Source organism: Saccostrea echinata, unplaced genomic scaffold (assembly GCF_033153115.1).
Source record: "Saccostrea echinata isolate AGI-Se365-2 ecotype Australia unplaced genomic scaffold, CSIRO_AGI_Sech_v1 ptg000001l, whole genome shotgun sequence".
Taxonomy (NCBI): Eukaryota; Metazoa; Mollusca; class Bivalvia; order Ostreida; family Ostreidae; genus Saccostrea; species Saccostrea echinata.
In genome coordinates, this window is record NW_026889750.1 from 21,311,149 (window position 1) to 21,338,495 (window position 27,347).

The window sequence follows — 27,347 nt, forward strand, 5'->3', positions numbered from 1 at the left end:
CACCATAGTAAATGATAAATACTGAGAGTGATTAACATGGACATCTATTAAAAAATGAAAATAAATTAACATACTGTATATCCAATAAGACATGAAATCTAGGCCCATATAGTTACAATAAAATAAAACTACTACCTCTTAAAAATGCTTACACATGTAAAATTGAACTTTTTTAAGTTAATTAATTTTTTATCAGTCAACATGTTCAAAGCATTTGTTTTCCTATCAGGTCTGACCAGATGAGAATCTGCTTCAACTTTAAAATTTTCAACATTGAATTTATTCATAGTTCTGTAAACTGTGAAATAGATAGACAACTTGATGTCATCAGAGAATTTTTTTTCATTTCTATTAGCTCAATTTCTGATGACACTTTCTTTATTTTTAGTTTGATATATTCCATTTCTAACTTGAGTTTTTCTTTCTCAGCAAATAAAACCTCTACATGTATGTCATTAATGTTATTTTTTCTTTTTCTGGATGTATCTTTAGGAGATGTCTCTGTCTGGAGAGTAGTGGACTGTGCTGTGGTGCAGCTTGATGGTCCTGGTTCGTCTACGTTCATCTCTGTGTTGGTCACTGACTGTTGTTCTAAATTTGACATAACGAAATTTTGTTGATAGAAATTCTATTTCTTGGTATTAAATATATAATACGCCTCTATATGTATGTACATAAATTCGCAATGTTAGTGTATTGTTAGCTTATTCAGCAAAATTAAAACAAATACATTTTATTTATTTTAATTTCCATTAAGATTTTGTTTACTTGGTTGACATAAGTTTGGGATGTTTTGTGTAGATGTTTCTAAACCCCCCTCAACACCCTCCAGGGAGGGTCGTCCAGATAGGAGAGAGAGCACAGCCTCATCTATTGGGGAGGGAGAGGGAGGCTTTGGACCTCCACCTGTTACAGGATACTTCCCCTGACTATTCAGTTTTTTAGCTGCAAAAAATGGCAATAATTGAATATAATAAAATCAAGTATGATATAATGCTAAAAGTTCTTGATTATGACTGAAAGCTCATATCATAGATGTAACCACAGGTAAGTTTGTACCCCCATCCCCACCCCCTTTTCCATCATTTTTATTTTTGATTAACCCATCTTTTTCCCTCTAGGTGTGTAACATACCGGTATATGCCAAAAAATATTATCAATTTTTTTTGCAGACTAAAGAAATAATTAATGATTACCTCGTTGCTTCATGTTTGACCATTGTTTTTTCACTTGTTTCATTGTTCTTCTCTTGGTGGTCCCCTTTCTGAATAAGTATGACAAATATCTTCATTACACTATAGAATAAAAATTTATGGAAATTGCATTAATGTATTATCTCTTTAGGAAAAATGTCGTCACATTTTTTTTTGGGGGGGGGGGGGTGTTATAAAAAGAACAATACCCTGTCTGGTGCCCCAGAGTCCTATTTCAAAGAGAGTTGTCTCTCTTTTATTTTATATAAATAGAACGGTGAATGATAGATATGTTATGTAATTTATGCAGCTTGTATATTTCAATTATTTTTTAAATTACTCTCTCAAAAGTAAATAAAAAATATATTTTATTACATAATGCAACACTCTTGTGAGAATATGTCAGAAATTATATGTAGCGAAAACAAAATTAACAAACAATGTATTGAATTTGTAATAGCCCAATATTTGTCCCTGGCTGAAAGTGGGGGATATTAATTTCGGTCTCTCTGTCGTCCAATACGTCCGTCTGTATGTATTTCTGTCTGTCTGTAACACTTTCGTTTCCACGCGATATCTCAAGAAGCCTTTGAGCTTTTGCAATTAATTTTACATGAGAACTCCCTATGGCCTAAAGGAGACGCCTATTGATTTTGAGGTCAAAAAGTTTAGTAAAGGCTAAACTAGACACTATGTTTTGTGTAAAATTTTGACAATGTAGAACGTGATATAAACATGTACATGTATATATATATGTGACCTACTGTTTGCATTTAATTCATTGGAAAGTAAAGTTCCTCAATGATCTAGGGGTATGATTCTCGCTTAGGATGTGAGAGGCTCTGGGTTCAAATCCCGGATGATTATGTTTTGTTTTGTTTTTTTTTTTTTGATTTACTGAATGATAGTATTTAGCATATGAAATGAAGAAGTTATGGCGTGTACAAACTTTCTCATAAAATCATTATTACAGTGTGATAAATATTTTATATAAAAAGAATCTTCTGTACACATTTTAAAGAAAAAGCAATCAAATCTATATATCCATATTGGCATTTTTTTTAAATTGCTTTAGTACATACATTTAATAATTCTGCAAATGCGGGGGAGGGGGTCGCCCCCCCCCCCTTCTCAATCTGAGCATGCTCTTCTTTTTTCCTTAAACAGGGGATAGAAATTCTCCGAATTATCTTGTTACGAATTAGCAACTGCATGCTGACTCTAATAACAGGACTTGGCATACCTTTCAATTTTACCGAAATTTTCAAAATGAGTAACTCATTAAACATACTTGTATCTTACGGGTTAACGAGTAAGTCTGTCCTCCATAATAATTATAATAATTCTATTTCTTTTTATATATTTTTCCTCAGTGTTCACGTTTGTTAACGTGTATTATAATGTTTGGATTTTATGTGGGGGAGGGGGGGGGGGGTAGGAAGAATAGGTTTAAGAAAAACACCTCTCCGAATTTATAATAATAAAAACAAACAAACAATCGAGTATATAAATAATTATGCATTAACAGAATATTTAAAATATTTTTAGCCCCCCCCCCAAACGTGACGGAATCCGTGACAACGTACACTATATATTAATGGTTTAAATTATCAAATCACATACCCAAACTTTTATCATAAAAAGCTCATATTTTTTATGAGTACTACCCCCACCAACTCCCATTCTCCAAACTTCTTTTTCGCTAAAATGGATCAGCTAAATAAAATATCCCTCTTTTTAAAAATTTGCTGATTGCAAATTATATTAAGTATTATTTTGATTATTCTTCATAGATATTTCAAAGAATTTTTTGTACTTACGCATTGACAATTGCTGTTATCTCTTCCCAGGCGCGATTTTTCTCTGCTTTGCCGCACTGGGCACCTTTAAACTTTGAGTCCAAAACACCTACCCGCCGACTTGCTTCCTCGTATAATATTTCTTTTTCTAGCTTACTCCAGTATGGTTCGTTAACGTTTTTTTCCTCATCATTTTTTGTCAAAAGAAATTCTATATCATTATCTGCCATGTTTCTTTGTGCTGCCTGCTGCTTTAATTAACGTTGATGACGTCAGTGACGTCAATTATTAAAAATGACGTAACAATTAACATATAGTAAGCATAAAGAACAAAAAACAGTCTTTATTTTAAATTTTATTTTAATACTTTTCATTATTGCGCAATTCCTAGTGGGCGTGGCACTGTCACATGTAAACAATATCCCACAATTCATTCGATATCCTGCTCGGTTTTGGTCTCAGTTTCTGTCTCAAGTGAGAAAATTTAAAATGAGCTCAGTCTCCCTTTATGGCACACTAAAAGTGAGACGGTCTAAGTTAAGCCCGGAATCTGAGATTTTTAGATTGATCTCAAAAGTGAGCTGGCTAAGTTTTATGGCCCCGGAGCCTGGAAAAGATATCTGAAAATGTACATAAAACTTTCCTTATCAACTCTATTTCTTCTGAACTCTTGTCTTCCGAGGCTTTGTTAAACATGTCCTGTAAATGTTCTGGAATCTATTTAGGAGTCTTTTCAGTATTTACCTGACGAAGGTCTGACCTATTGATGAGGTCTATTTGCTCTGGTATAGGGATTACGTCTTCCACTTCCTCCGCCTTGCCAATCCAGGTGTCTTGGTAAAGTTGAACAGCGCTGCTTAATGGGTTTAAAATTCTTACCTTACAAGTAACCTCTTCTCTTGTATCAACTAAACAGTTTGCCATCATAACTGGATTTTTCTCCAAGAAATTGATAATTGGTTCTATAAGATAATGTGATGAATTATCTCCCTTTTCACAGCGTTGCACATACACATCAACAATTTTCTCACTGAGTGGAGGAATGTTGTAATTATCTGCCAGTAAGATCATGCGCACCAATAAGGATGATCCTATTCTGATAATTGGCAGTACTTCATGTCCTAGCTCTAAAGTATTTGCTTTCAAGTTGATCTCTGCCTCTCCTATGTCATTGTACATCAAAAAATCAATTCAAATTAACCCTTCATCTTGAATATCTGCAACAATAAACTCAAAACAAAATTCAATAGTATGAAGTTTTATCTTGTAAAGGGCCTTTCCAAATTCAACAAGTGGGTCTCCATTGTCGGAAGTTAGTGGTGAACATTTTTCTAAAACTGGTCTTTCCAGTTCCGGAATTTTGTCATAGACTCTTTTGGAAATTACTGACTTCAATGCTTCCGTGTCTACGGTGAAGAATATCTTAACATTTTCTAGTGTGCCCCTTAAATAGATCCCATCAGTTCTTGGCTGCTGTTTATTGATGGAAAGTTGTTCAGCTTGCATGAGGTAATCTGGCTCTGTCACTCTTTTCCTACTGGTGGGATCATCAGATAAAATATCCTTTACTTGATCCTGGACTCCTTCACCTTGACCTACTTCATCCCCCATCTCTGTCATAATGGCCTCCTCTGTATTATGTCCTATGGAGTGACTTTGGGTCCCTGAGTCTTTAAACTCGACCTCACCTGAATCTGTGACATCCAAGCTCTCCCCTACCTGATCCTGGACTCCTTCACCTTGACCCACTTCATCCCCCATCTCTGTCATAATGGCCTCCTCTGCATTATGTCCCATTGAGTGACCTTGGGTCCCTGAGTCCTTAATCTCGACCTCAGCTGAATCTGTGACATCCGAGCTTTCCCCATCCTGATCTTGGACTCCTTCACCTTGACCCACTCCATCTCCCATCTCTGTCATAATATCCTCCTCTGCATTATGTCCAATGGAGTGACCTTTGGTCCTCGAGTCCTTAATCTCGACCTCAGCTGCACTTGACATCATTTTCAAATAAATTATCATTACAATGACCCACTGATATCTGAGAAGATCCACTTGTGAATTTAGATAGGCCCGTTTCATCACCTGGGGTCTGCTCATGGCCTACCGAGCCGACCCGCTGCAGTTTAACTGTTGTGATTCTCTAGGAATAAAGTCTCTGACATTGGTATTGAAAGCAGTTTGATTTTCTGGTCTTGTAGATGCAAATCCTCTTTGGCTTTCATTAGATCTCCTGTTCACCCTTTGTGAACAATTCTTGGAAATATGACCAGGTTGTTGACAGGTGAAGCAAACTATTTCCCTCTTATTTTCTTTGTAACTAGGCTTTCCTGAGAACTGACTCTTGTCACTTGAGTTCTGCATTTGATCTTTCAAACCAACCAACATATCTTTAAGCATTCCCTCCAAGTCCTGCTTATTCATGCATACCATTCCTGCCTTGTTTGATTGTTCTGATTGATTAAGTTTCTCAGTTTTCTTTTCTCCTTGTCGTCCAGTTTCCTTCTGTTTTTGCTTCTGTCCCACATCATGGTCATTTTCCTGGTGGTCCCTGTTGTTTGACTTCACTTGTCTTGTCTGCTGGTATCTATCACGGTCTTCCTCTTGATGTGTCCCTGTGTTTGTATTCCGAGTAGCCTCAAAGTAATGCACTCCATGGTGAACAGCTTCCACAATAGTGCTTGGCTCCTTGTTCAGCTCTACATGTATTCTGGCATTGTTGTTATGTAGCCCCATCAGAAATCTCCTTAACAGGTTCTCTTGCTTGGTCTCTAGTCCTCTCTTTGGATATGCTTTGTCATATAGGCGCTTCAATTCTGTTGCATATTCCTCGGCAGATTCTCTGTAATTTTGATTCCGACGACTGAACTGGGTCACATTGGCTTTTGTAGTGTCTATGACATCAAACCTTTCTTTCATCTCCTGAATGAGGACTTGATACTTGGAGGTTACTGAGGGTTTAAGTTGACCATAGACAAATTCAGCAGCCTTACCTTGTATTCTAGGCAGCAACTGTTGTAATTTCTCATGTTCGTCTCATTTATTCAGATTACTAACCGACTCAAATCTGTTATACCAGGTTTCGGGGTCACCAACATATAAAAATCTCAGCTCAAATCTCAACCTCAAATCTTAGATTTCTGCCTCACCTGGCTCCGGGGCCATAAAACTTAGCCAGCTCACTTTTGAGATCAGAATTTGAGACGGTCTCAGATTTTTGTCTCAGTCTCAAGTTAGGTGTGCCATAAAAAATTGTCGTCTCAGTCTCAGTTTCTTAGTTTGGTCTCACTCTTGAGCTCAAAAAGTTAGCCAACTTAAAAGGTGTCTAACTTCTTAATTTGTGATCTCACTTTCAATATGGCGTCTTCGGCAGCGAGGTTGAATATTTTCAACATCATTCAAAGGCAGAGAAAGGCTCCACGTCCACGTGTTTTCAAGGATAGAAGTAACCCACTGGAGGATTTGGAGCCGAATGAGGTCTATATTAAATACCGTTTCAGGCCTGCTACCATCCTCTTCCTTGTGGAATCGTTGTACGATGATCTTGTAAGACCAACAAAGAGAAACTCCGCCCTTCCCCCGCTTTTACAAGTGCTGGTAGCCCTACGATTCCTAGCCACTGGCTCATTTTATAATCTCGTTGGTGAACCACTGGGAATCGCCAAGTCTTCGATTGGAAGAGCCGCTCGCCGTGTGTGTACCTTTGCTTGCGAGTTTCGCACAGAGGTACATTAAATTCCCTATGGGCCTATCTGCATTCAAGAGTAGATTTTTTGATATTGCAGGTACATGTGTTTAACACCCTCTTTATGAAATACAAACTATCATTTCACATTCAACGCGAAATTACTCTGTCTATGTTTTAAATAATGGGTGCACATATGTCATAACGCACAATAAATTGTATGTTTTCCCCTTTACTTAATAAAATAAGCATCTTAATAAATGCATTGAAGTTAAAAAACAATTATATATCTTTATCTACCTTTCGTTATCGATCAGTATCGGCATCCTCTGTATACCCGGTAGTTGTTGTTTTCCATCCATACTCCATTGATAAAAGAATTACCACAAGGGGAAATAAATCTTGTAGAAAGTGATTTTTTCAAACCCATTCTAAAAATGTGATAAAATCTAAATGGGCATAAAACGCAAATGGCGGCAGACGACTAGTATTTCATTGAATGATGCATGTACTTCTACCAAAAAAACAGGAGGATAATTAGGGAACCTCCCCCATTTCAGTATTCAGTGACGGAGCACAAGTCAATAAAGGATAAACGACTCCCCCCTTTTTTTTGCAGCATTTATCGACTGAGCTACCACATAAAAACACAGAAGTTAATAATAATCGATTTTGAAATTATATTACACAGGGTGCACAAAAAAGTAGGACAGGTTAATGAAAATGGAGTTGCTATTAATTTACTCTGAATTTATTTGAAATGAAATTTTTTTTGCGTGTAAAATCATCTACCGATAGAATGTAATGTAATGCTTTAGGTATCTGAGGGAAAAAATTAACTGGAAATTATGTTATAAGCCAAACAATATGATTTTTTTAACTTACCTGCTAAATATGTTAAAACTTCAGGCCAGATTTTAAAAAAAGAAAAAAAAATGAAAACTGCATTGGTCTCCTTTCCCTCTATCTAGCTGAACTAGAATCACGCTAAAAAATTCTTGCTTGAAAAAATTTCTTGCTTGAACCATTGCATTATCTGTATGTAGTTTTGTTTTGTTTTGTTTGTTTGTTTGTTTGTTTTGGTCCATGTACCATGTAGTGCCGTTTTACGTCATCGTGGTTTTGAGAGAATTAACTTAAATGAACTATATTTGGTTCATAGGATTCCCAAATGTGGTTGGGTGTGTGGATGGCACTCAAATTAAGATAAAAGCTCCAAAGGATAATGAAGCTGATTTTATAAACAGGAAAGGATTCCATTCCCTAAATGTAAGGTAATATACAAGTTATGTAATCTAAAACTTATATTTAAAACTTTTTTTATTGTTTGGGTTTACATGTAAAGTAAAAGAAGATGGGCGAACAAGGCGAGCACAGTGAATATAGTGCAACAAGCATGAAGGTGAAAAATTAAATCTCAATTAAACCAAAATCTTCTTTGATACTTTGATATTTCATCTAAAATTAAAGTATACTTTATGTAAAATCTCCACAATTTGCAAAAATCTCACTAAGATTGAAATTATTTGCCTATGAAATTGCATACACACACTTGAGATGGCAAAAAGGATCATTTTCTCATACTAAAACAGAATTTTTCGATATGAGTGGGTCTTTGCTCCATATTTTTCAAAGTTTAACTTCAAAGTTTGCGTTTTGTCAACAAAAACATGGAGCAAACACCCACTATACCTTAAAAATACACTTTTATGACACAACATTCGCATCTTTACGAGAAATACTTGAAGCCCATTTAGTCAAGAGTCATATCACAAACATGATTTAAATGCTACAATTCGTCAAGAGCTGTGTAGCGTAATGGTGAGCGTGTTAGTCTCAAAGGAAAACGGTACTCGAGATTTATATTGCCAGAGTTCGAACCCCACGAATACGACATAATTTATTTCATAAATTTCAATAATGAGAACTTTACTCTAAATACTAAATTCACAAACTGATTATGATTTTTATATATCTGAAGCTATAGGCATTCTGCGCGCCTTGTTCACCCATCTCCTTTAAGGAAAATACACACTTTTATGGAGATTTTAAGCATAGTTCCCTTCCTCTAAATCTCAGATAGTTTAGATGATCAATTTTCTTGATACTCCAAATAATGCAGTTTATCTATTTTCTAAATGAAGTTTTTATAGCTATACAGGTCATTGCATACATAAGATGTACCGGTACTACTTGTTGTATAGCTATATTTGTAGCTGTGACTCTTTGTAAATTTCGTTAAGAATTTGTCCTTAGATATGACAATAGATTCAAGAACCATGATATCTATTATGTTATTGCAGATGATATGTGGCCCTGATTTTTCCATCACAAATGTTGTGGCTAAATGGCCAGGATCAGTTCATGATTCCAGAATTTTCAAAGAGTCTGCGTTATGTAGAGAATTTGAAAATGGTACCTTGTTATGACTATCAATTTCTCTTTGATTCTTGTCTGAGAATTGCAGTTTTGCATTTCTTATTAAATGATTTTTTTTTATTTCAGTTATCCTTTTCATTGAAATTTAAAATCATTCAATCTGTTCCTGTTTTGGAAAAAAATATATTTTGAAAATCTTAAATGCTTCCAAATATTTTTAAGAGTAGGAATTCTGCTATATTTATAAGAAAACTCTGTTTGTACAAACATGCTAGCTATAGGTCGTATACCTTGACTGTAAAAACAATGAAAGTTAATGACAAGCATATAATTTTACCTTTTTTGAAAATCACATAAGGAAAAAAACAATAAGGCCTTAATTCAATTTATCATCATAATAGAAATTCACTTAATTCCCACTGCAGGACACATACAAGGAATACTTTTGGGAGATTCAGGGTATGCCCTTAAACCCTACCTGATGACGCCATACCTGAACCCATCTGAGATTCATATGCAGCGGTTTAATACTGCCCACTGTAGGACAAGAGTGTTGATAGAGCAGACATTTGGCATCATTAAGAGTAGGTTCTCATGTCTACACACTGAATTACGAGTATCACCCCAGAGGGCCTGTGTTGCCATCATTGCCTCTTGTGTCTTACACAACATCGGTATTATGCGAGGAGACATTCTGCCAAATGCGGACATCATCATAAATGATGAGTGGGATGAGGCGGAAGACTTGGGAGGTGATGGCAAAACTGTACGTGACCATATAGCCTTGAATTACTTCTGAAAGTGAGTACAATTCTCTATATTTTCTAAAGCCAACAATTCAAAAGGAATTGAAATGCTTATTACAATAATTAATGTGTTGTTTTCATGATGCCATTCTTAAAAAAATGCCATCATAACAAGTGGCAAATACTCTGAGTGATTAACATGGAAATCTATTAAAATATGAAAATGAATTAATTAACATACTGTATATCCAATAAGACGTGAAATCTAGGCCCATTTAGTTATTATAAAAAAAACGATTACTCCATAAAAGTGCTTACACATGTAAAGTCACAGTAAAGCTGAAATTCTTTAAGTTCATTAATTTCATCAATCTTCATGTTCAGAACAATATCTCCTATCAGATATGACCAGATAAGAATCTGCATTCACAGTTCTGTAAACTGTGAAAGAGACAGACAACTTGATGACATCAGAGAATTTTTTTTTCATTTCTATTAGCTCAATTTCTGATGACACTTTCTTCATTTTTAATTTGACATATATATATGGTCCTGGTTCGTCTACGTTGATCTCCGTGTTGGTCACTGACTGTTGTTCTACATTTGACATGATAGAAATTCTTTTTTTTTTTGGTATTAAATATATATTACATCTATATATATATATATATATATATATATATATATATATATATATATATATGTGCATAAATTCGCAATGTCAGTGTATTATTAGCTTATTAAGCAAAATTAATACAGGTACATTTTATTTATTTATTTTGATTTCCAATAAAATTCTGTTTACCCGGTTGACATAAATTTGGGATGTTTTGTGTTTCTAAACCTCCCTCAACACCCTCCAGGGAGGGTCTTCCAGATAGGAGAGAGAGCACAGCCTCATCTATTGGGGAGGGAGACGGAGGCTTTGGACCTCCACCTGTTACAGGATACTTCCCCTGACTATTCAGTTTTTTAGCTGCAAAAAATGGCAATAATTGAATATAATAAAATCAAGTATAATATAATGCTAAAAGTTCTTGATTATGACTGAAAATTCATATCATAGATGTAGCCACAGGTAAGTTTGTACCTCCCCCCCCCACTCCCCTTTTCCATCCTTTTAATTTTTGATTAACCCATCTTTCTCCCTTTAGGTGTGTAACATACTGATATATGCCAAAAAATATTATCAAATTATTTGCAGACTAAAGAATTAATTAATGATTACCTCGTTGCTTCATGTTTGACCATTGTTTTTTTACTTGTTTCATTGTTTTTCTCTTGGTGGTCTCATTTCTGAATAAGTATGATAAATATCTTCATTACATTATAGAATAAAAAATTTGCATTAATGTATTATCTCTTTAGGAAAAATGCATGTTAATGTCATATAGATTTTTTTTTTGGGGGGGGGGGGGGGGTTATAAAAAGAACAATACCCTGTCTGGTGCCCCAAAGTCCTATCTCAAAGAGAGTTGTCTCTCTTTTATTTTATATAAGCTTTTGCAATTCAATTTTACATGACAACTCCCTATGGCCTAAAGAAGACGCCTATTGATTTTGAGGTCAAAAGGTTTAGTAAAGGCTAAACTAGACACTGATGACCTTTTTTTTTTTTTTGCTTGTCAAGGAATTTGGTAGTTGATAGTCCCCCCCCCCCCCCCACTGAAAATGTATGGTGCCCCCTCAAAGTGAAATTGCTTCCTACGGGCCTGCTATGTGTTGTTTTGACAATGTAGAACGTGATAAAAACACGTATATGTAACCTACTGTTTGCATTTGATTCATTGGAAAGTCAAGTTCCTCAATGATCTAGGGTATCAGTGATTCTCGCTTAGGATGTGAGAGGCCCCGGGTTCAAATCCCGGATGATCCTGGGTTTTTTTTTTATTTACAGAATGATAGTATTTAGCATATCCAAATTTGCCGCACTGGGCACCTCTAAACTTTGAGTCCAAAACACCTACCCGCCGACTTCCTTCCTCGTATAATATTTCTTTTTCTAGCTTACTCCAGTATGGTTCGTTAACGTTTTTTTCCTCATTATTTTTTGTTAAAAGAAATTCTATAACATTATCTGCCTTGTTTCTTTTTTGCTGCCTGCTGCTTTAATTACCGTTGATGACGTCAGTGACGTCAATTATTAAAAATGACGTAACAATTAACATATAGTAAGCATAAAGAACAAAAAACAGTCTTTATTTTAAATTTTATTTTAATACTTTTCATTATTGCGCAATACTTAGTGGGCGTGGCACTGTCACATGTAAACAATATCCCACAATTCATTCGATATCCTGCTCGATTTTGGTCTCAGTTTCTGTCTCAAGTGAGAAAATTTAAAATGAGCTCAGTCTCCCTTTATGGCACACTAAAAGTGAGACGGTCTAAGTTAAGCCCGGAATCTGAGATTTTTAGATTGATCTCAAAAGTGAGCTGGCTAAGTTTTATGGCCCCGGAGCCTGAGATTTTCCTAAAACACCGTGCCACCAACATTTCTGAGATTCGTCTCACGTTAGCTGAGATTTGAGAAAAATCTAAGATTTATTCTCGTTGTTATATGCGACCTTTTTTCTTAAAACGCACGAAATTGTTGAATCAATGATAGAATTTACCTTTCCGTTAGTTGTTTATGCCATATTTTGGTCTATATAATCACGAAAATACACATTATCCACTTCCTTCGTCTTTTATTTGCTGTTTCGAGCCATTCACGCAAAGGATTCCATTACGATTTTTGCGACAATAAATATTTACCGAGTCCCCGTAAAAATATCCCTACAGAAGAATAACACAGAAAATATCCAAACTTTATAATCTTGGCTCGTCTCTCGACATAAACACACAAAAATATACACCGAGGCGTCACTTCCGCCATTGTGACGTTACGTGTCGAAAGATTACAGAAAGTAGATAGGCAGATAACACATTTTTCTTTCTTTAATTTTATTTTGTAAAATGTCAGATATGTATCTATTACCTTCTATTCTCCATAGCAAAAATATTTTAGGTAAAGGGACTTTTTGTCCCAATTTAGACTTCTTCTTTTTTTAAATCATTTTAAGCGATCAAAGGAAATAAATTTTACAGCCGAAATAATAATTTCTAACTGCCAATTCGGCGTTAAGAAATAAACACAGTTTTTTTTTTTCTAGCCGATCAAATGCTCGATATATAGGTAATTTTCTTACATCATAACTTTTGGGAGTGTTTCGTAAAATTTGTGCATATAAGTTGCGAGAGAAAACGTTTCGTGGGGAGGGTAGCATACAAGTATGCTTAGTTTTACATGATCCCAATTTATCAAGAAAATTTCGATACGAGTGTTTAATACTATCAGATAATTTCAGGTCCACCCCCTTCCCCCGAAGAAAGAAAAACCTGAACTATACGGACATGTTTATGGACGAGGTTAAATAAAATATCGCATGCATTTTCCACGATCCCTGTAAGAAAATGTCAGAGAAAAATGTTCTTCTTTTTAGATATATTACACTAGAAAACAAAATCAATCTCACATACGCTTATCAAGTGACGATTAACTGATTAATTCCTATCGTCATATTGTAAATAAAAAGTCTCATCGCGTGTTCATGTAATATTTGAAACAAAGGACCATGCTTTTTTTTAATGAAATATATGGAGATAACGAACAGTATTCAAGCTCAAAAGTCCATTATACAATACAAAATAGGAGCAGAGCAAACACGGACCTCCAAACATCAGAGGTGGGATCAGGTGCCATGGAGGAGTGAGCATCCCCTGCCGACCGGTCACACCCGCCGTGTGCTCCTTGTCATGATAGGGAAATAACGGAAAAATCCGTCGATAATTCAGTGTGTGAATAATGGCCTAACAACCAGTATGAAAAACGTCAGTCAGCATTTGACTCAATGATAAATTGTATTTGCTGACAAGGTCATTGTATCGACCATAGAACTTACGAAATGATGACTTTAAACGAGACAGCTGATATTCTTGTTTCATCAACTTTTTTTGTCAATAATTTACCTCGTTTTAGAAATTGTACATACGTAGAGCATGCTCTTGCGTATCGAACCAACTGAGAGATATATACCCCGTATGCAGGTGATGAAGGTTTCATAATGAAATTGGTCGGGGTTTTTTGTATTTTGTTTTTGTTTCAAAAAAAAAAAAGAATATACTTGTAGTGATTAATACATGTACTTTCGAATGGTCATAAGTCAGGCATATTCTTATAAATAATATGAACGGTCAAGGATTTTTGTGTGCGATGTATTGTGAGTATAAAGTAGATCCCAATTAATTCTCAATCAAGAATTTTATAGATTTAAATAAGAACCAAATTAGAAAGACTGTTATCATCAGTGATTAATAAATGGTGATTTATATAAATTATTTCGAAAGCATAGAAATATTTGTACATGAAATTCTTTAAACATATTAGTATAATTTACAAATAGATATTTTGTACAAATATTTAAAAAAAATGAACAAGGAAGGGGCCGGGGAGGTTTAATATTTTATCCAGTCATATGTCCTTTTCTGATACATGCCTACATATGAAAATTGTGATTTAGTATTTACCATGCCACAAATGGCAAATAGATGAATTTAATTAATTGAGTAAATTAATTCCTGTATGAATGAAGATATTATACATTTTATGACGTATAATCATAGGCACTCCCCAGCTTAATTGTTTAAAAATATATATCTACTATACTATAAACATAACAAATGAAACTAGCCTCCATGTTGGATTCCGCTTAGGGGCACTTTCTGACTAATAGCGAGAATTTCTCGCCTAAGTCGGACTTTTCTCAGACATCGGAAGCTGTCATTTATTGAAATAAAATCAAATCAGGTTGAATCTTGCAGTACGTTCGTCGAATTCACGCGTTTTCTAACATTTCTCTGCAAACCAGGTCTCCTCGGCCGGAACTTAAAGGTTTATGGGGGTATAGATAATTCGATCGTCGTTTACCTTCAAAGAATTGTTGTTCAGTTGACCCCCCCCCCCCCAACACACACAAACACAAACACACTGAAACAGCTTTTTATGGACCTGAACATGTATTATAAAATCTTGCAAGGTCTTATTGGTGTAAAATTATATTTATTTCACGGTACATTCATTCGTTATGAAAAACAACGTTAGCTTACTTTGAAGGTAAACGACGATCGAATGATCTATACTCCCATAAACCTTTAAGTTCCGGCCGAGGAGACCTGGTTTGCAGAGAAATGTTAGAAAACGCGTGAATGCGACGAACGTACTGCAAGATTCAACCTGATTTGATTTTATTTCAATAAATGACAGCTTCCGATGTCTGAGAAAAGTCCGACTTAGGCGAGAAATTCTCGCTATTAGTCAGAAAGTGCCCCTAAGCGGAATCCAACATGGAGGCTAGTTTCATGCCTTGTTATGTTTATAGTATAGTAGATATATATTTTTTAACAATTAAGCTGGGGAGTGCCTATGCGTATAATGTGCAACTAGAATATTTTAATTATTCTTTCTTTTTCGTTTTTTTCTGATTTTCTTTCTTTTTTCTTGTAAGTTTCCAGTGCATTGTTTCAATGCATGAACAATATCATAAGATTTTTCGTAAATACGGCATATCACAGGATGATCTAGTTTTAGAAGAAATTGACATGCTTTTCGTGCTTGCACGTTAATTTCGTGTATTCATCGATTAAAATGTGCACTGTCACAACATTTGCGACCATTTTTTCATTAAACAATTCTGTGAGATTTTGTTTGAGACTGCTATGTACCAATCTCAAGATTTTCTGAGAAATCTCAATTTGTTTTCTCAGCTGAGTCGGAAAAAACTTTGGTGGCACGCACGTTTGAGAAAAATCTCAGATTGGAGTAAAATCTCAGATTTGAGAAAAAACTCAAAAGATAAGTCTGAGTTTGAGAAAATGTTTATTTGGTGGCACAGTTTGTGAGAAAAACTCAGATTTTCTGAGAAATCTCAGATTTGAGAAAATCTCAGCGTTGGTGGCCCCGAAGCCAGCCAGACGTTCCACTGCTCATTGCCTGTAAAGGGAGGTAACTTGGCCCTAAAAGCCTAAGTCTTACTATACCTTTCGTCTCTAATGATGCTGTAGGTCTTTACAGTGGAAGTACAGCTCCTGCCATCTTCATCTTCTGATGAGGAGGAGGAATGAGAACTCACCTCTCTTACATGTTTAGTACCAGAGTTATGTCTTTTTTACTCTCTTTGTCGCTCTGGAATTTGTGGTCCGCTGAGAATATGTGTCGCTAGGATCAATAGCTTATCTTGTAGATTCTTACCATTCAAATTTTGTACCATTGTCTTCATTTCGGTCATAGTTGTAGTCACTTCCTCAACTAGAGCCTTGAAAGTGCCCACGATACCTGATCTCTCCGTACACCTTTCAAATGCTGCCTCATCATTTGGCTCTGACTGAGTAAGTTTCTGATCAAAAAATGGTGGTCGTGAAGTGACGGTCGCAGATCTAGGACGTGTAGAATTAGGTGTATTCCTAACAGATGGAATTATAAACCTTACCTCATCCTGACTGCTATATTGAGTTTCTGCATTTACATCTCTGGGCAAAATTGAGCTAATCATGCCTTTATTACTCTTACTTACAAGAGGGGTTTGTTGAGTAGGTGGACCCTGTTTGTTTAATGTACTCATTCTATCTCTGGTATCTGTTACTGCAGTCTGTGGACTATTTCCTTCATGCAGTCTTTCTGACATCTCATCATTACTAGAATCTACATCTGTTTGAGTATCTACTTCGCTTGACTCTAAAGTGTCACCTGTTTCCAAGTTTTGTACCCTCTTCTTTTTATGTGCCCAAGTTGCATACATTGTGATTACCTGGGTTCGTTTCACTTGATCCTAGGTAAAATGCTCAAGGATCCCACTTCTGACAAAAATATGTAACGTGCTGACGCTACACTCTGAACTGCCGGAGTCTGTCAGGATGGTGCAGTTCAAATACTGAAGTTTAAATTTATTTCTTTTATTATTTAAATTTTTTCTGACACCAGGTACTATTTCAGTACCAAAGAAACAAAATGAAGAGTCTGCTTCAAGTTCCACAATTTATTTAGTGCAATAGTCCCTTTTAACAAGATAATAAATTAATAGCCTCCTCAAAATAACATGAAATTAATTCCTTTGTTTCTCAATTTCTCCCAAAATAAAATCAGAATTAAAGTAAATTTACAAACAGTACTTGTGTAAAGCCTGATTAAGAGATAACTCAGAATATGTGACTTAAATTACATTACTTGCATTAATTAATAAATTAATTGATAAAATTTCCAACTGTTGTAAAGTCTGATTCAGAGATAACTCAGAATATGTGACTTTTAATTAAGTTAAGTTATTCACACTAATTAACAAACATTAACAAATTAACTGCTCAGATTTCAAAATTATGGAAATATGTGATCAAACCTAAATCCCTAAAAAATATTTCCTAGCAATTTCAATTAGTTTTTACCCAGTAAAATTCCGAAAGAATAAATAAACTTACATCTTAAAAATTATGCTAACCCCACTTGTTTTCTTTAAAACCCAAAAATTGCAGACTAACTGAAAATTAACGGATTCGTCTTACTTATACCCTGTTTAACCAATTTACTCTAAGAATTCGTCTACTAAGAACAGATTTCGTTTACAGTAAACGGAAAATATCTCGTGCAACATAGTTCCAGTATTTAAACTTTCAAACAGAATAAATTATACAATTTAAATACTACTTTTCATTCAACATCTCAAGTATAAAGATAAAAATATTATTTTGTTTACTTACAATGTCAACGTCATGAAATTCACAAGAGGCATGAATATTTCAAATAAGGGTGAAATCTAAAAACAGCAAATTGACCCGGAAGTAAAGGTCAACCTATGAACTACAAAAAATAGTGGTTGACAACTTTCTTCAAAAAGTGTATAAAATAATGGAATTAAGACAGTGCATATACCCTAACAATACAAGAAATGCATCATTTAGCCTGGGAATGAATCAGTAACTGTGTCAATTAAAATATTTAGTGATTTCCATGAAATGAAACGCACGTTTCGAATTTCCTCAACATAACTAATACGTAAGATATGACATTACAATAATCTAGTTTTAAAAAATAATAAAATACACACATTAAACTTTAAAAATAAGTATCTGAGCATAATGTAGTATTGTAAAATGCAAGTTTCCCGTAATTTACAAGTATAAAACAAGTAAAGTTGACTCGAGTCAATAAATAGCATTTAGGGACCATCTCAAAATATAATGTTCAGTATAACAACACAACATAACTTTACAATATCAAGAATCTTTTTTTAAGGTATCTAATCTAAATGTTTCCGCCCATTTCCATGTAATAGAGAAACCGTAACCTGTTCGGGGAAAATAATTTGGCGTTTTTAAGTGTTAAATATTGGCTAGTATTCTTTGATATGTTAAATTATTATTTATAAATACACAATGCTTTAATTAGAAATACATCTTTATACACAATGAAAACAAAAAAAAAGTATGCTAATATTTAACTCGTAAAACATGGTTGCAAAAAAGAACCACGCTACTATACTTAAGTAGAATACTCCTTTTATTTCTTATTATCGGCCGCAGCAGCGGCCGAGCTATTTGTGATTGTGTTAGAAAGTGCACATGGGGAAACGAGACGTTATTTCTATATTAATTCAGTAAAATAATTCTTTTGTGATAACATGTATAAAATCATAAGTAAAATATTTTGAAAATTTGCTTTAAACTAAGTCTTTATTGTTGTTATTATATTTTCAATTTTATTTTTCGTGAGATAATTGTTAATTAATGATTATATAGAGTTTACAATAGGTACTCCCCAACCTGGGAGTGTGTAAGATATGAAAGCGAATCGGTTTGATTTTCCGGATAAGTGAATAAAAATGAAGAGGTGTTCAACAAATAAAAATTGTTTTGAATATGATGTAGCTGCAAATGACACAAGAATAACTTTTATTTACATTTTGCACCGCGCCGTGCAGCATATTAGCTCATCGGCATCATCACGTGACAAAGATCCAGGGTATCAGACAGCACGTGGTTCATATTGAGATCTGAAGATAAATAAGCGTACAACTTCATTTTTATGACAATAAATTCTTATCATTTATAACTGCCTTTATTACATCGATGAATCAATTTGATGAACAAATGTACAAAAATGTTTATTTATTTATTTTTATTTTATTATTTATTTATTTATTTTTTTTTATTTATTTTGCTTTGAAGACAGTCTGAAAAAAAAACGATCCCTCTTTCAGCTTTGAATATCTTGTGCTTTCCTTGGATGCTCGATTGTGAAAGTACTTTTTGAAACTTAAATTTTGTTTACGGCCGATTTGATGCTTTGCATCAATTGTACTTGTTAATAGTTCTGTACCGTATTTTATTTTATTCATAATAATTATTTTTTCTTCAAAACGCATGAACCAGCATAACTTATTTACATGTTTTTGTTTGTTTGTTTGTCTTTTTTAAAAATAAAAACTAGATAATATATTTACAGATTTAATTCAAATACATGACATTCAATAGTAGTCATTATCTGTGCTAAAAACAACACAAACATGCTGGAATTATAAGTATAGATTGATGTACAAGTTAACACTTTTATTAAAGTTCAATAAAATTTCTCCAGTGTGACTAATTATAGTCATTGCTTTTTCCCTGAAATCACTGCTGGAGTCTATGTCACTAAAAATTGGTTTCTCTATTTTATCTTTTATTTCACTTCCTGAAATAAAAAAGGAAATAAAACTTATATCACTGATATTAACTTTTAAGGCTAACAACAATTATCATTGTTCAATGATACCTCTATCAGGGTTGGGTTGGGGTACCTTACTTCAGCTTTACTCATAAAATCTTAATTTCATTGCGTGCGCTAAAGCGCATTGATAAAATTTCTAATTTTATTTCGTAAAGCTGAAGTAAGGTAAAAATATGCAAGTTCAAAGCAAGAATTTCGCGGCTATGTTAAAGTTGTCCGAAGGCTTAATATGCATTAGATATACGCTATTATATTTTGAGCTAGATTTTGATTTCAAATTGCAATCTATGCAGACATCTATGTAGACATCTGCAGTAAATTTGTGAAGAGAGTTTAATAATGAATTGGGAAAAACATATTTGTGATGTCACATGACTGTATTGATCTCACGTGACGGACACTTATAAATTTTCCTAATTGTTGCACAAAAATCCCATCGGCACAAGTGAAAAACAAAATTATTGAGAACAGTTTGTTGAATAAATCAATTAAACGTATTCTTGGGTATATATAAGCAAGTCTGAGTTGAACTTCTTAAGAAAATGTTTCACGAGAAATTCAACTTCCCCACATACAAGAGAGCATTTTCCACTTTTCATCGTAATTTATACAAAATAGGATAAATAACATACGATCCCCTAGCAAAATTAATTTAGAAGGCAAACTTCTCTATTAGATTCACATAGAACATCAGTTTATTTTTATTAATCTCTTGTGCCAGTCTAATATATGCATGATTTATAAATTCCAACTCTGTCTACGGACGTGTAAAGGGGAACGTTTCATATTCATTTTTAGGTGACCCGAGTCACTCAGGTTACCTATTGCTATCCGTTTTTGACTGTCGTGCGTTAAGATTTGAACACTTTCAGCTTTTTTTTTTGAAACTGCTCAACCAGTTTCAACCATTTTTGGCATATAGCATTTATGGGTGAAGGGGAACAAAAATTGTGAATTTCATGGTCCCTGCCCCCCCCCCCCTCCCCCCCCCCGGGGCCTGAGGGGTGGGCTAAAACCACCAAAATTAATGCAATCTTTAAAAACCTTCTTCTTTACTCCTGGACATCAAGCAGTCAAACTGTTGGCATGATTGTAATAAGCATTGAGCCCTCTACCAAAATTATGAAATTCATGGCCCCAGGGTCTGGGGTTCTGGTGCTAGGGTGGGACTGTATAGGTCATATAGTGAAAGCGCATTATTTCTTTGAAAATCTTCATCTCTGCTTATGGGTATTAAATAAACTAAGTATATAGTTACGTTGAGCAACGCTGCCTGGTCCAAAATTGTGTTACGGTCACGGTAGCGCTCGCTCCGTGATCGGTAGGTCGTGGGTTCGAACCCCGGTCTCGACTAACCTAAGTCGATAAAAAAAATAGGTAGCAACTGTTCCTTCGCCAAGCGCTCGGCACTTTGAAGTGAAAGTTGCGGGTCCTTCGGATGAAACCTTAAAAACCGAGGCCCCGTGTCACGACAGGCGTTGACACGATAAAGATCCCTCACTGCTCAATGGCTCTGAGTGCCGAGTAAAGGTCTTAATTTGAAGACCTTCACCGCTATATGGTGAAGTCTCTATACGAGTGAAAAATTCTCCAACGGGACGTAAAACAACATACAATCAATCAATCAACAATCCAAAATTGTGAATTTCATGGCCCCGGGATCAGGAGTTTTGGTGTTATAGGGCGGGGCTCTATTGATTATATTGTGAAAATGCATTAATTCTTTGAAAATCTTCTCTGCTCCTATTAAGTATTCAGCAAACTAAGTATATAGTTATGATGAGCAAGACTGCCTCTTCCAAAGTTGTGAATTTCCTGGTCCCAGGGTTCTGGTGTTAGGGCAGGGCTCTATTGATTATATAGTAAAAATGCATTAAATCTTTGAAAATCGTCTTGTCTGCTCATGGGTATTATATAAACTAAGTACATTGTTATGATGAGCAAGACTGCCTCTTCAGAAATTGTGAATTTCATGGCCCCAGGGTTAGGGGTTCTGGTGTTAGGGCGGGTCTATATTGATTATATAGTGAAAATGCATCAACTCTTTGAAAATCTTCTTCTCTGCTCTTAGGTATTATTGAAACAAAGGAAGTGCATGGTTATGATAAACAAGAATGCCTCTTCCAAAATTGTGAAATTCATGGCCCCAGGGTCAGGGGTTCTGGTGAAAAGGGGGGGGGGGCTTTTGATTATAAAGTGAAAATTCATTTTTTTTTTCAATATTTTTTTTCTTCTCCTTGTTATTAAGTAAGGAAACAAGTCTATATTTATGATGAGGAAGGACGCTTTTAAAAAAAATTTTAAAACTTGTGGTCCCGGGGGTTCTGTTTCTCTGAGGGGGTGGGCTCTATTGATAATATAGTGAAAATGTGTGAATTCTTTGAAAATCTTCAACTAATTGCATAATTATGATGATGAGGTACCTCCTCCAAATCTGTAAATTTCATGACCCTGGGACATGGGTTCTGGTGTTAGGGTGGGGCTGTGTTAAATCTATAGTGAAAATGCATTATTTCTTTGAAAATCTTCTCTGCTCCTGGGCATATTGGAGGCAAACAGAGCAAAATTTTTAATAAGCAAGGGTATTTTTTACCAGAATTTTGAAATCTGGACCATTTAGTCAAGTGTTCTGGTCCTGACCAGGGCTCTATTAACCCCCTTCCCCGCAGTCACGCATTTTAACGCATATACCGTTACCCCGCAGTCACGCATTTTAACGCATATACCTTTACCCCGCAATCACGCACTTTTCATTTATGACGTTTTCTCCTCTAATAATGCGTAAAGTTGTGATTATTTCGATATTGAATGATTCGGTAATAAATTTTGTAATTTTATTCTAAAATATTTTGAGAAGAATAAATTTCTCTATTTTAATACGTCCAAGTGGCCCGATTTTTGACGATACTTTGGGGGAGAGTCATGTTACGAAAGCCTTTTTATTGACTCAAAAGACACACCACCGGAACCACTGGCATGGGATCTGTTTTACGTGTGGATGAGTTCCGTTTTTGTGGGAGGTGGGGACCTATATCCAGAATTTACTAAATTAGAAAAATGGATTTTTTTTTAGTTACTGTTTTGATGAAAATGACAGTGGGAACCAATAAAATTACGACAGAAGTACTTGTGTGTTGTATTCGTATTGCAGCATGTGACGAAAAAGGATTACAATAATAAAATAACTCTTTGTTTTACCTTATTCTGATTTTCTTGTTTGATTCAAATACAAGTATTCGTAAAAATACAACCTGAAACATTTTTCCCGCCTTCCACAGTAAATGTAAATCACACGGAATACATGTGCACATACATACAGAAAACAGAAACAAATGAAAATTATTGAAAGAGAAAGTAAAATGTTTTTAATTTAGATTAATTTTATCAAACCAGTATTTTAAACATTAAAAAAAACGAGAGAGAGAGAGAGAGAGAGCGAGTGTTGCACTTTAATGACTTTGATTGACATTTTGATTTTCAAAAATATATAAGCAAAAACAAGGTACTCAGGAAAATTTGATTGCTAGTATACTAGATACTTGTTTGATCAAAGCAGGGCTTGATGAAATACAGTAAAAGCGTAAGGATACAAAATAATAGACTGGTCTTAGAACTGGTTAATGTTCAAGTTAAATTGAAATGAAAGTACATTGAAAGTTTTGATCTGCCATCATTATAAAATTATACAGATATCTTTATAATTATACATGTTTGTTTGTCTGTCAATCTATATTAATTTTTTGACCCCCCCCCCCAACACACACACAAAGTGCTAGATCATAGATGTTTCCGGTGAACCTTCATTTAGAATCCGTCCAATCATGAGCAATATTACAAAGAGCATAGGCAATGTCTACAAACCAAACGGGGACAAATGCTCTCGATTTTTTTTTTTTTTTTTTTTTGGTCAACATATTTTCCTTTTTTGTATAAACAAACACTTTAGCATCAAAAAAGTGATGATAATGAAACCAGTTAATACCTAAATGTACAAAAAGTTGAAAGACTACTTTGTGCAAATCTATAGGAAGGGGGTAGGGCTGCTCGACACCCCCCACCTTTATTTTCAGAGCAATTAAATCCACACATTGTGAAGTAATCGAAAAAAGAAAAACAAAGAAAAGAATGAAGATATATCCATCCATTTTTTTTTTTAGAAAACACAAACATATGCATGGGCACCTGTCATTTATAAAATTTATGTCTCAACAAAATTCTTAGTTGAATAAGTGGGTATAAATTCCCTTGGAAATATACTCGGAAATCCTTGATCCGACTTTGAGTACATTTATAGTATGTCAGTATATCACATACATGTACCCATTCACTTATCAACCGCTTCCACATGTACAAAATGTAATTTGAAAAATCTACATTGGTTCCTGTATGTATACATTGCATACACTAGAAATAGAATTTATACAAAGCTCTAGACAAAATAATGTATTCTATCAGAACTATCCAGAGGGGGACGACGCCGTCTGTTGGTATTCATCCACAAGCTGCATGTATACATGTATGTCTTGCACAGTCAAGATGGAGATTTGACATATTTGACAGCCACTCTCTAAATGTATAGTTAGCCACTCCTGGTTCACCCCTATATATTAGAATTAATGCATTTAGGCGATTGAAAGTTCGTTCCTCGCGCTCGGAGAAGCGGGGTGGGGTGGGAGGTTGGAGGGGGGGGGGTTAAACATTTTCGATCAACTGCTATCTAAGAAGGAGGGCTGTTTGGAAATTATTGAGACATTCTTTTATTCTCTCTTATCAACATGAACTTTTTTCTGTTAAAATTGTATATAACGTAAACAAACAAAATAATCAAATCAAAGAAATGTATTTATTTGTTTTAAATTGTATATTAATATGTTAGTAGGGGTAACGGCGCAGTCACAAAATCGGGTATTGAAAAATCTGTATCCACTACGCACTACATGTAAAACCAGGTAGATCCTGAATAATGTCAGATAAATTAATTTTAATATATATATCATTTTTCGATTTTATTTAATTTGGCTTTGTTGTGTGCGTTTGATTGAATTCGACATAAATACGCATAGATGTTTGATGTATAAATTTTAAAAAAAATCATCATGCCATAGAAGTCTGACTACGATGGCAAAATGTATTCTGCTGACATGCCTGGCAAAAATGGTTGAAATACTCTCTATATTTCTCGATAAATGCAAGTACCATTAATGCATTTTAAAAATAGAAACCGTTCCAAGTCCAAGGAAAAAATATATATAACTTACAAAAGGCCTGATTTCCTCAACAATTAATCGGAATACTTCCGACACTATTTAAAAATGCTACCGAGTACCGACCTCTTCGTCCCACTAGTTTTACGATTCTTTTCTAAACGATTATATCGTTTAAAAAACTGTTTATGTCCGTAACTAAGAAAGAAAAAATGCTGCATTTCGATGTGCCTTATGCAAGCTATTAAGGTCCACTTTAAGATTAAAAGTGCGTTTCTTTATTTCACGGTTTTTTAACGTGCTCTTTTTTTTTTTATTGTAGCGGACATGTACATGTATAGGTGTAAACATATCAGATGAAATAAATTTACTACTTTTAGTTAATTACTATTGTCCAGTAAAATATTAAGAGTAATTCAAATGAAACTTTCACATACTTTTTATAAGTTACAAACACTAGTTTGTCAACTTTTTCCTGTCAAAATTATACAAGTTAACTGTTATGAAAATCTTTAAGAGTGGTTATACTTCTCGTCTCATTTCTTTTCTTATTTACCAGAAAATTTTTCAAGTTTCGGTAAACTGATGGGCATGTGACCGAAGAAATAAAGGGGGGGGGGCTACGATAATGTGGTTGTCTCTCACTTCAATATCAGTACAGAAAATGGAACCCATTTGGGTAATTTAACAAATATTTCGAGCAATGTTTTAGAGTTAATAAGCTTATTAATAAAGTACAAAACTATGATATTTTATTACAAATGTATAACACCATCCACACAAAAGAATGATATAAACAAAATAAACAGGATAAAATGACCATTAAAAATATTTGAATTCAAGTTACAAATGGATGCACAAATTACGACAATGATTTACAATAATGAACATCATATTTTACTATGAAAAATGCTACATACACATCGTAAACTCTACGTTCGGAATCACGTCTTTTCTGCACGTAATCGCAAGTGCGCTGCGGGGAAGAGGATAACGTCATAAAAAATTGATAAATGTAATGCTACTATTACGTCACAAACAGCGGAAGGGGTAAAGAGTTAATAGCCATTCCCTGTAAGCATTTAAACTCTTATAAAGGGAGTGTGGCACGCTAGGTCTTGGATTTTTATGAAACTTGGCACACATTCCTCTATTGATGTATGAAACTAAAATTCATAATAAAATGGTTGCTATGGTCAATGGTTACCATGGCAACCAACATACATTTTTCATGGCTTACAAAATGCTAAATTTTGATGAAAATGACCATTTTTGACTAATTAAAAGTCTTTAATACAAAAAGATATTTACATGACTTTATCTTTTTGTCAAAATACATCATTTTTATAGTTCTTTAGATAATTTCTAGTATTTGAGTAACTTAACCTCATAGAAAAAATATCCCCCCTTTTTAAGTATGATTTTTCTAAGGAAAAATTGTAGATTTTAGGCTCTTTTGAAAAGCCTGGTATAAATTTTTGCGGACATATTGGAAAAAATAAATACATTGGTTTGAAAGACCATATATAGTTGTAATATAAACCATAAAGAACCACTTGGTATTCATATCTTGTTTTCATGTTACCATGGTTACAAACTAATGCTTTTTTAAGAATTCCAGACAAGGGCAAAGGTATCTACTATCAGTTTCCATATAAATACCTGAGTATTTTAAAATGGATTAAAACCAAATTTGTACATATAGTACACAATGGCAAAAACAAAGAAAAAAAAATCAATTTTCATAACAAAAGGTCAAAGTTCAAGGTCAATATGGCTCGATTTAGATGGAAAAGTAAGGAAACTAAGCACATTTTTTCAATGCCATAACTAATACTTGTGTTTTAAACAACATAATTATGAATAAACAAAATTACAGTTCTGGTGGACAATACATGTAACTAGCATCACATGAATTGGTAAATACGGACAGAAGGTCAAAGTTCAAGGACACAATGGTATATAAAATTTGCCTTTTTGTCCCCTACTTTCACTTAAAGTGGGGGATATTTATTTAGGTCTGTCTGACGTCCATCCATCTGTCAGTCTGTCTTTCTGCAACACTTTCATTTCTGCACGATGTCGCGTGAAGCCTTTGAGCCTTTGCAATGAAAGTTTATATAACAACTCCCTGTGACCTAAGGAAGACCCCCATTGATTTTAAGGTCAAAGGTAAAGGTCATGAATCATAATTCTGTCTGTTTTAACACTTTATTTCCGCGCAATATCTCAAAAACTTCGAGCTTTTGCAATGAAATTTTACACTGAAACTCCCTATGGCCTAAAGAAGACCACTATTGATTTTGAGTTCAAAAGGTCAAAGGTCAAGGTCAAAAATTTATACATTCTGTTTGTGTGTAAACTTTTCATTTCCGTGCGATATCTCAAGAAGCTTTTAAGCTTTTGCAATGAAATTTTATATCATAACTCCCTTTGGTCCCGCCCGCAACTCTTAAAGTATCCCGTTCCCCCAACCCCACCATCCTCCGACCCCACCCCTCAAGATCCGTACATGCTCTTTTTTTCCTTAAGCAGGGGACACAGC

At 34.5% G+C, this 27,347-nt stretch overlaps 1 protein-coding gene and 1 pseudogene across 1 annotated transcript; one reads left to right on the forward strand and one right to left on the reverse strand.

The window, feature by feature from the left end:
* Window positions 1-283: 283 nt before the first annotated feature.
* LOC133198385 (uncharacterized) lies at window positions 284-3,598 on the reverse strand. Its single transcript, XM_061334511.1, has 4 exons — window positions 3,014-3,598; window positions 1,197-1,264; window positions 778-945; window positions 284-555 (listed from the first exon to the last, which is right to left on the reverse strand). The coding sequence occupies exons 1-4, from the start codon at window positions 3,220-3,222 to the stop codon at window positions 284-286; spliced, it is 717 nt and encodes a 238-aa protein (XP_061190495.1). The 5' UTR covers window positions 3,223-3,598.
* Window positions 3,599-6,231: 2,633 nt separating this feature from the next.
* LOC133198483 (putative nuclease HARBI1) lies at window positions 6,232-9,855 on the forward strand (annotated as a pseudogene).
* Window positions 9,856-27,347: the final 17,492 nt, after the last annotated feature.

Coding starts and splice junctions, on each gene's coding strand:
- LOC133198385 (XM_061334511.1), bottom strand. CDS start 3,222: ATGGCAGATAATGATATAGAATTTCTTTTGACAAAAAATGATGAGGAA. Junction 1,265..3,013: donor ATAACAGCAATTGTCAATGC/GTAAGTACAAAA, acceptor ATACTTATTCAG/AAAGGGGACCACCAAGAGAA. Junction 556..777: donor ACAAAACATCCCAAACTTAT/GTCAACCAAGTA, acceptor AGATGAACGTAG/ACGAACCAGGACCATCAAGC.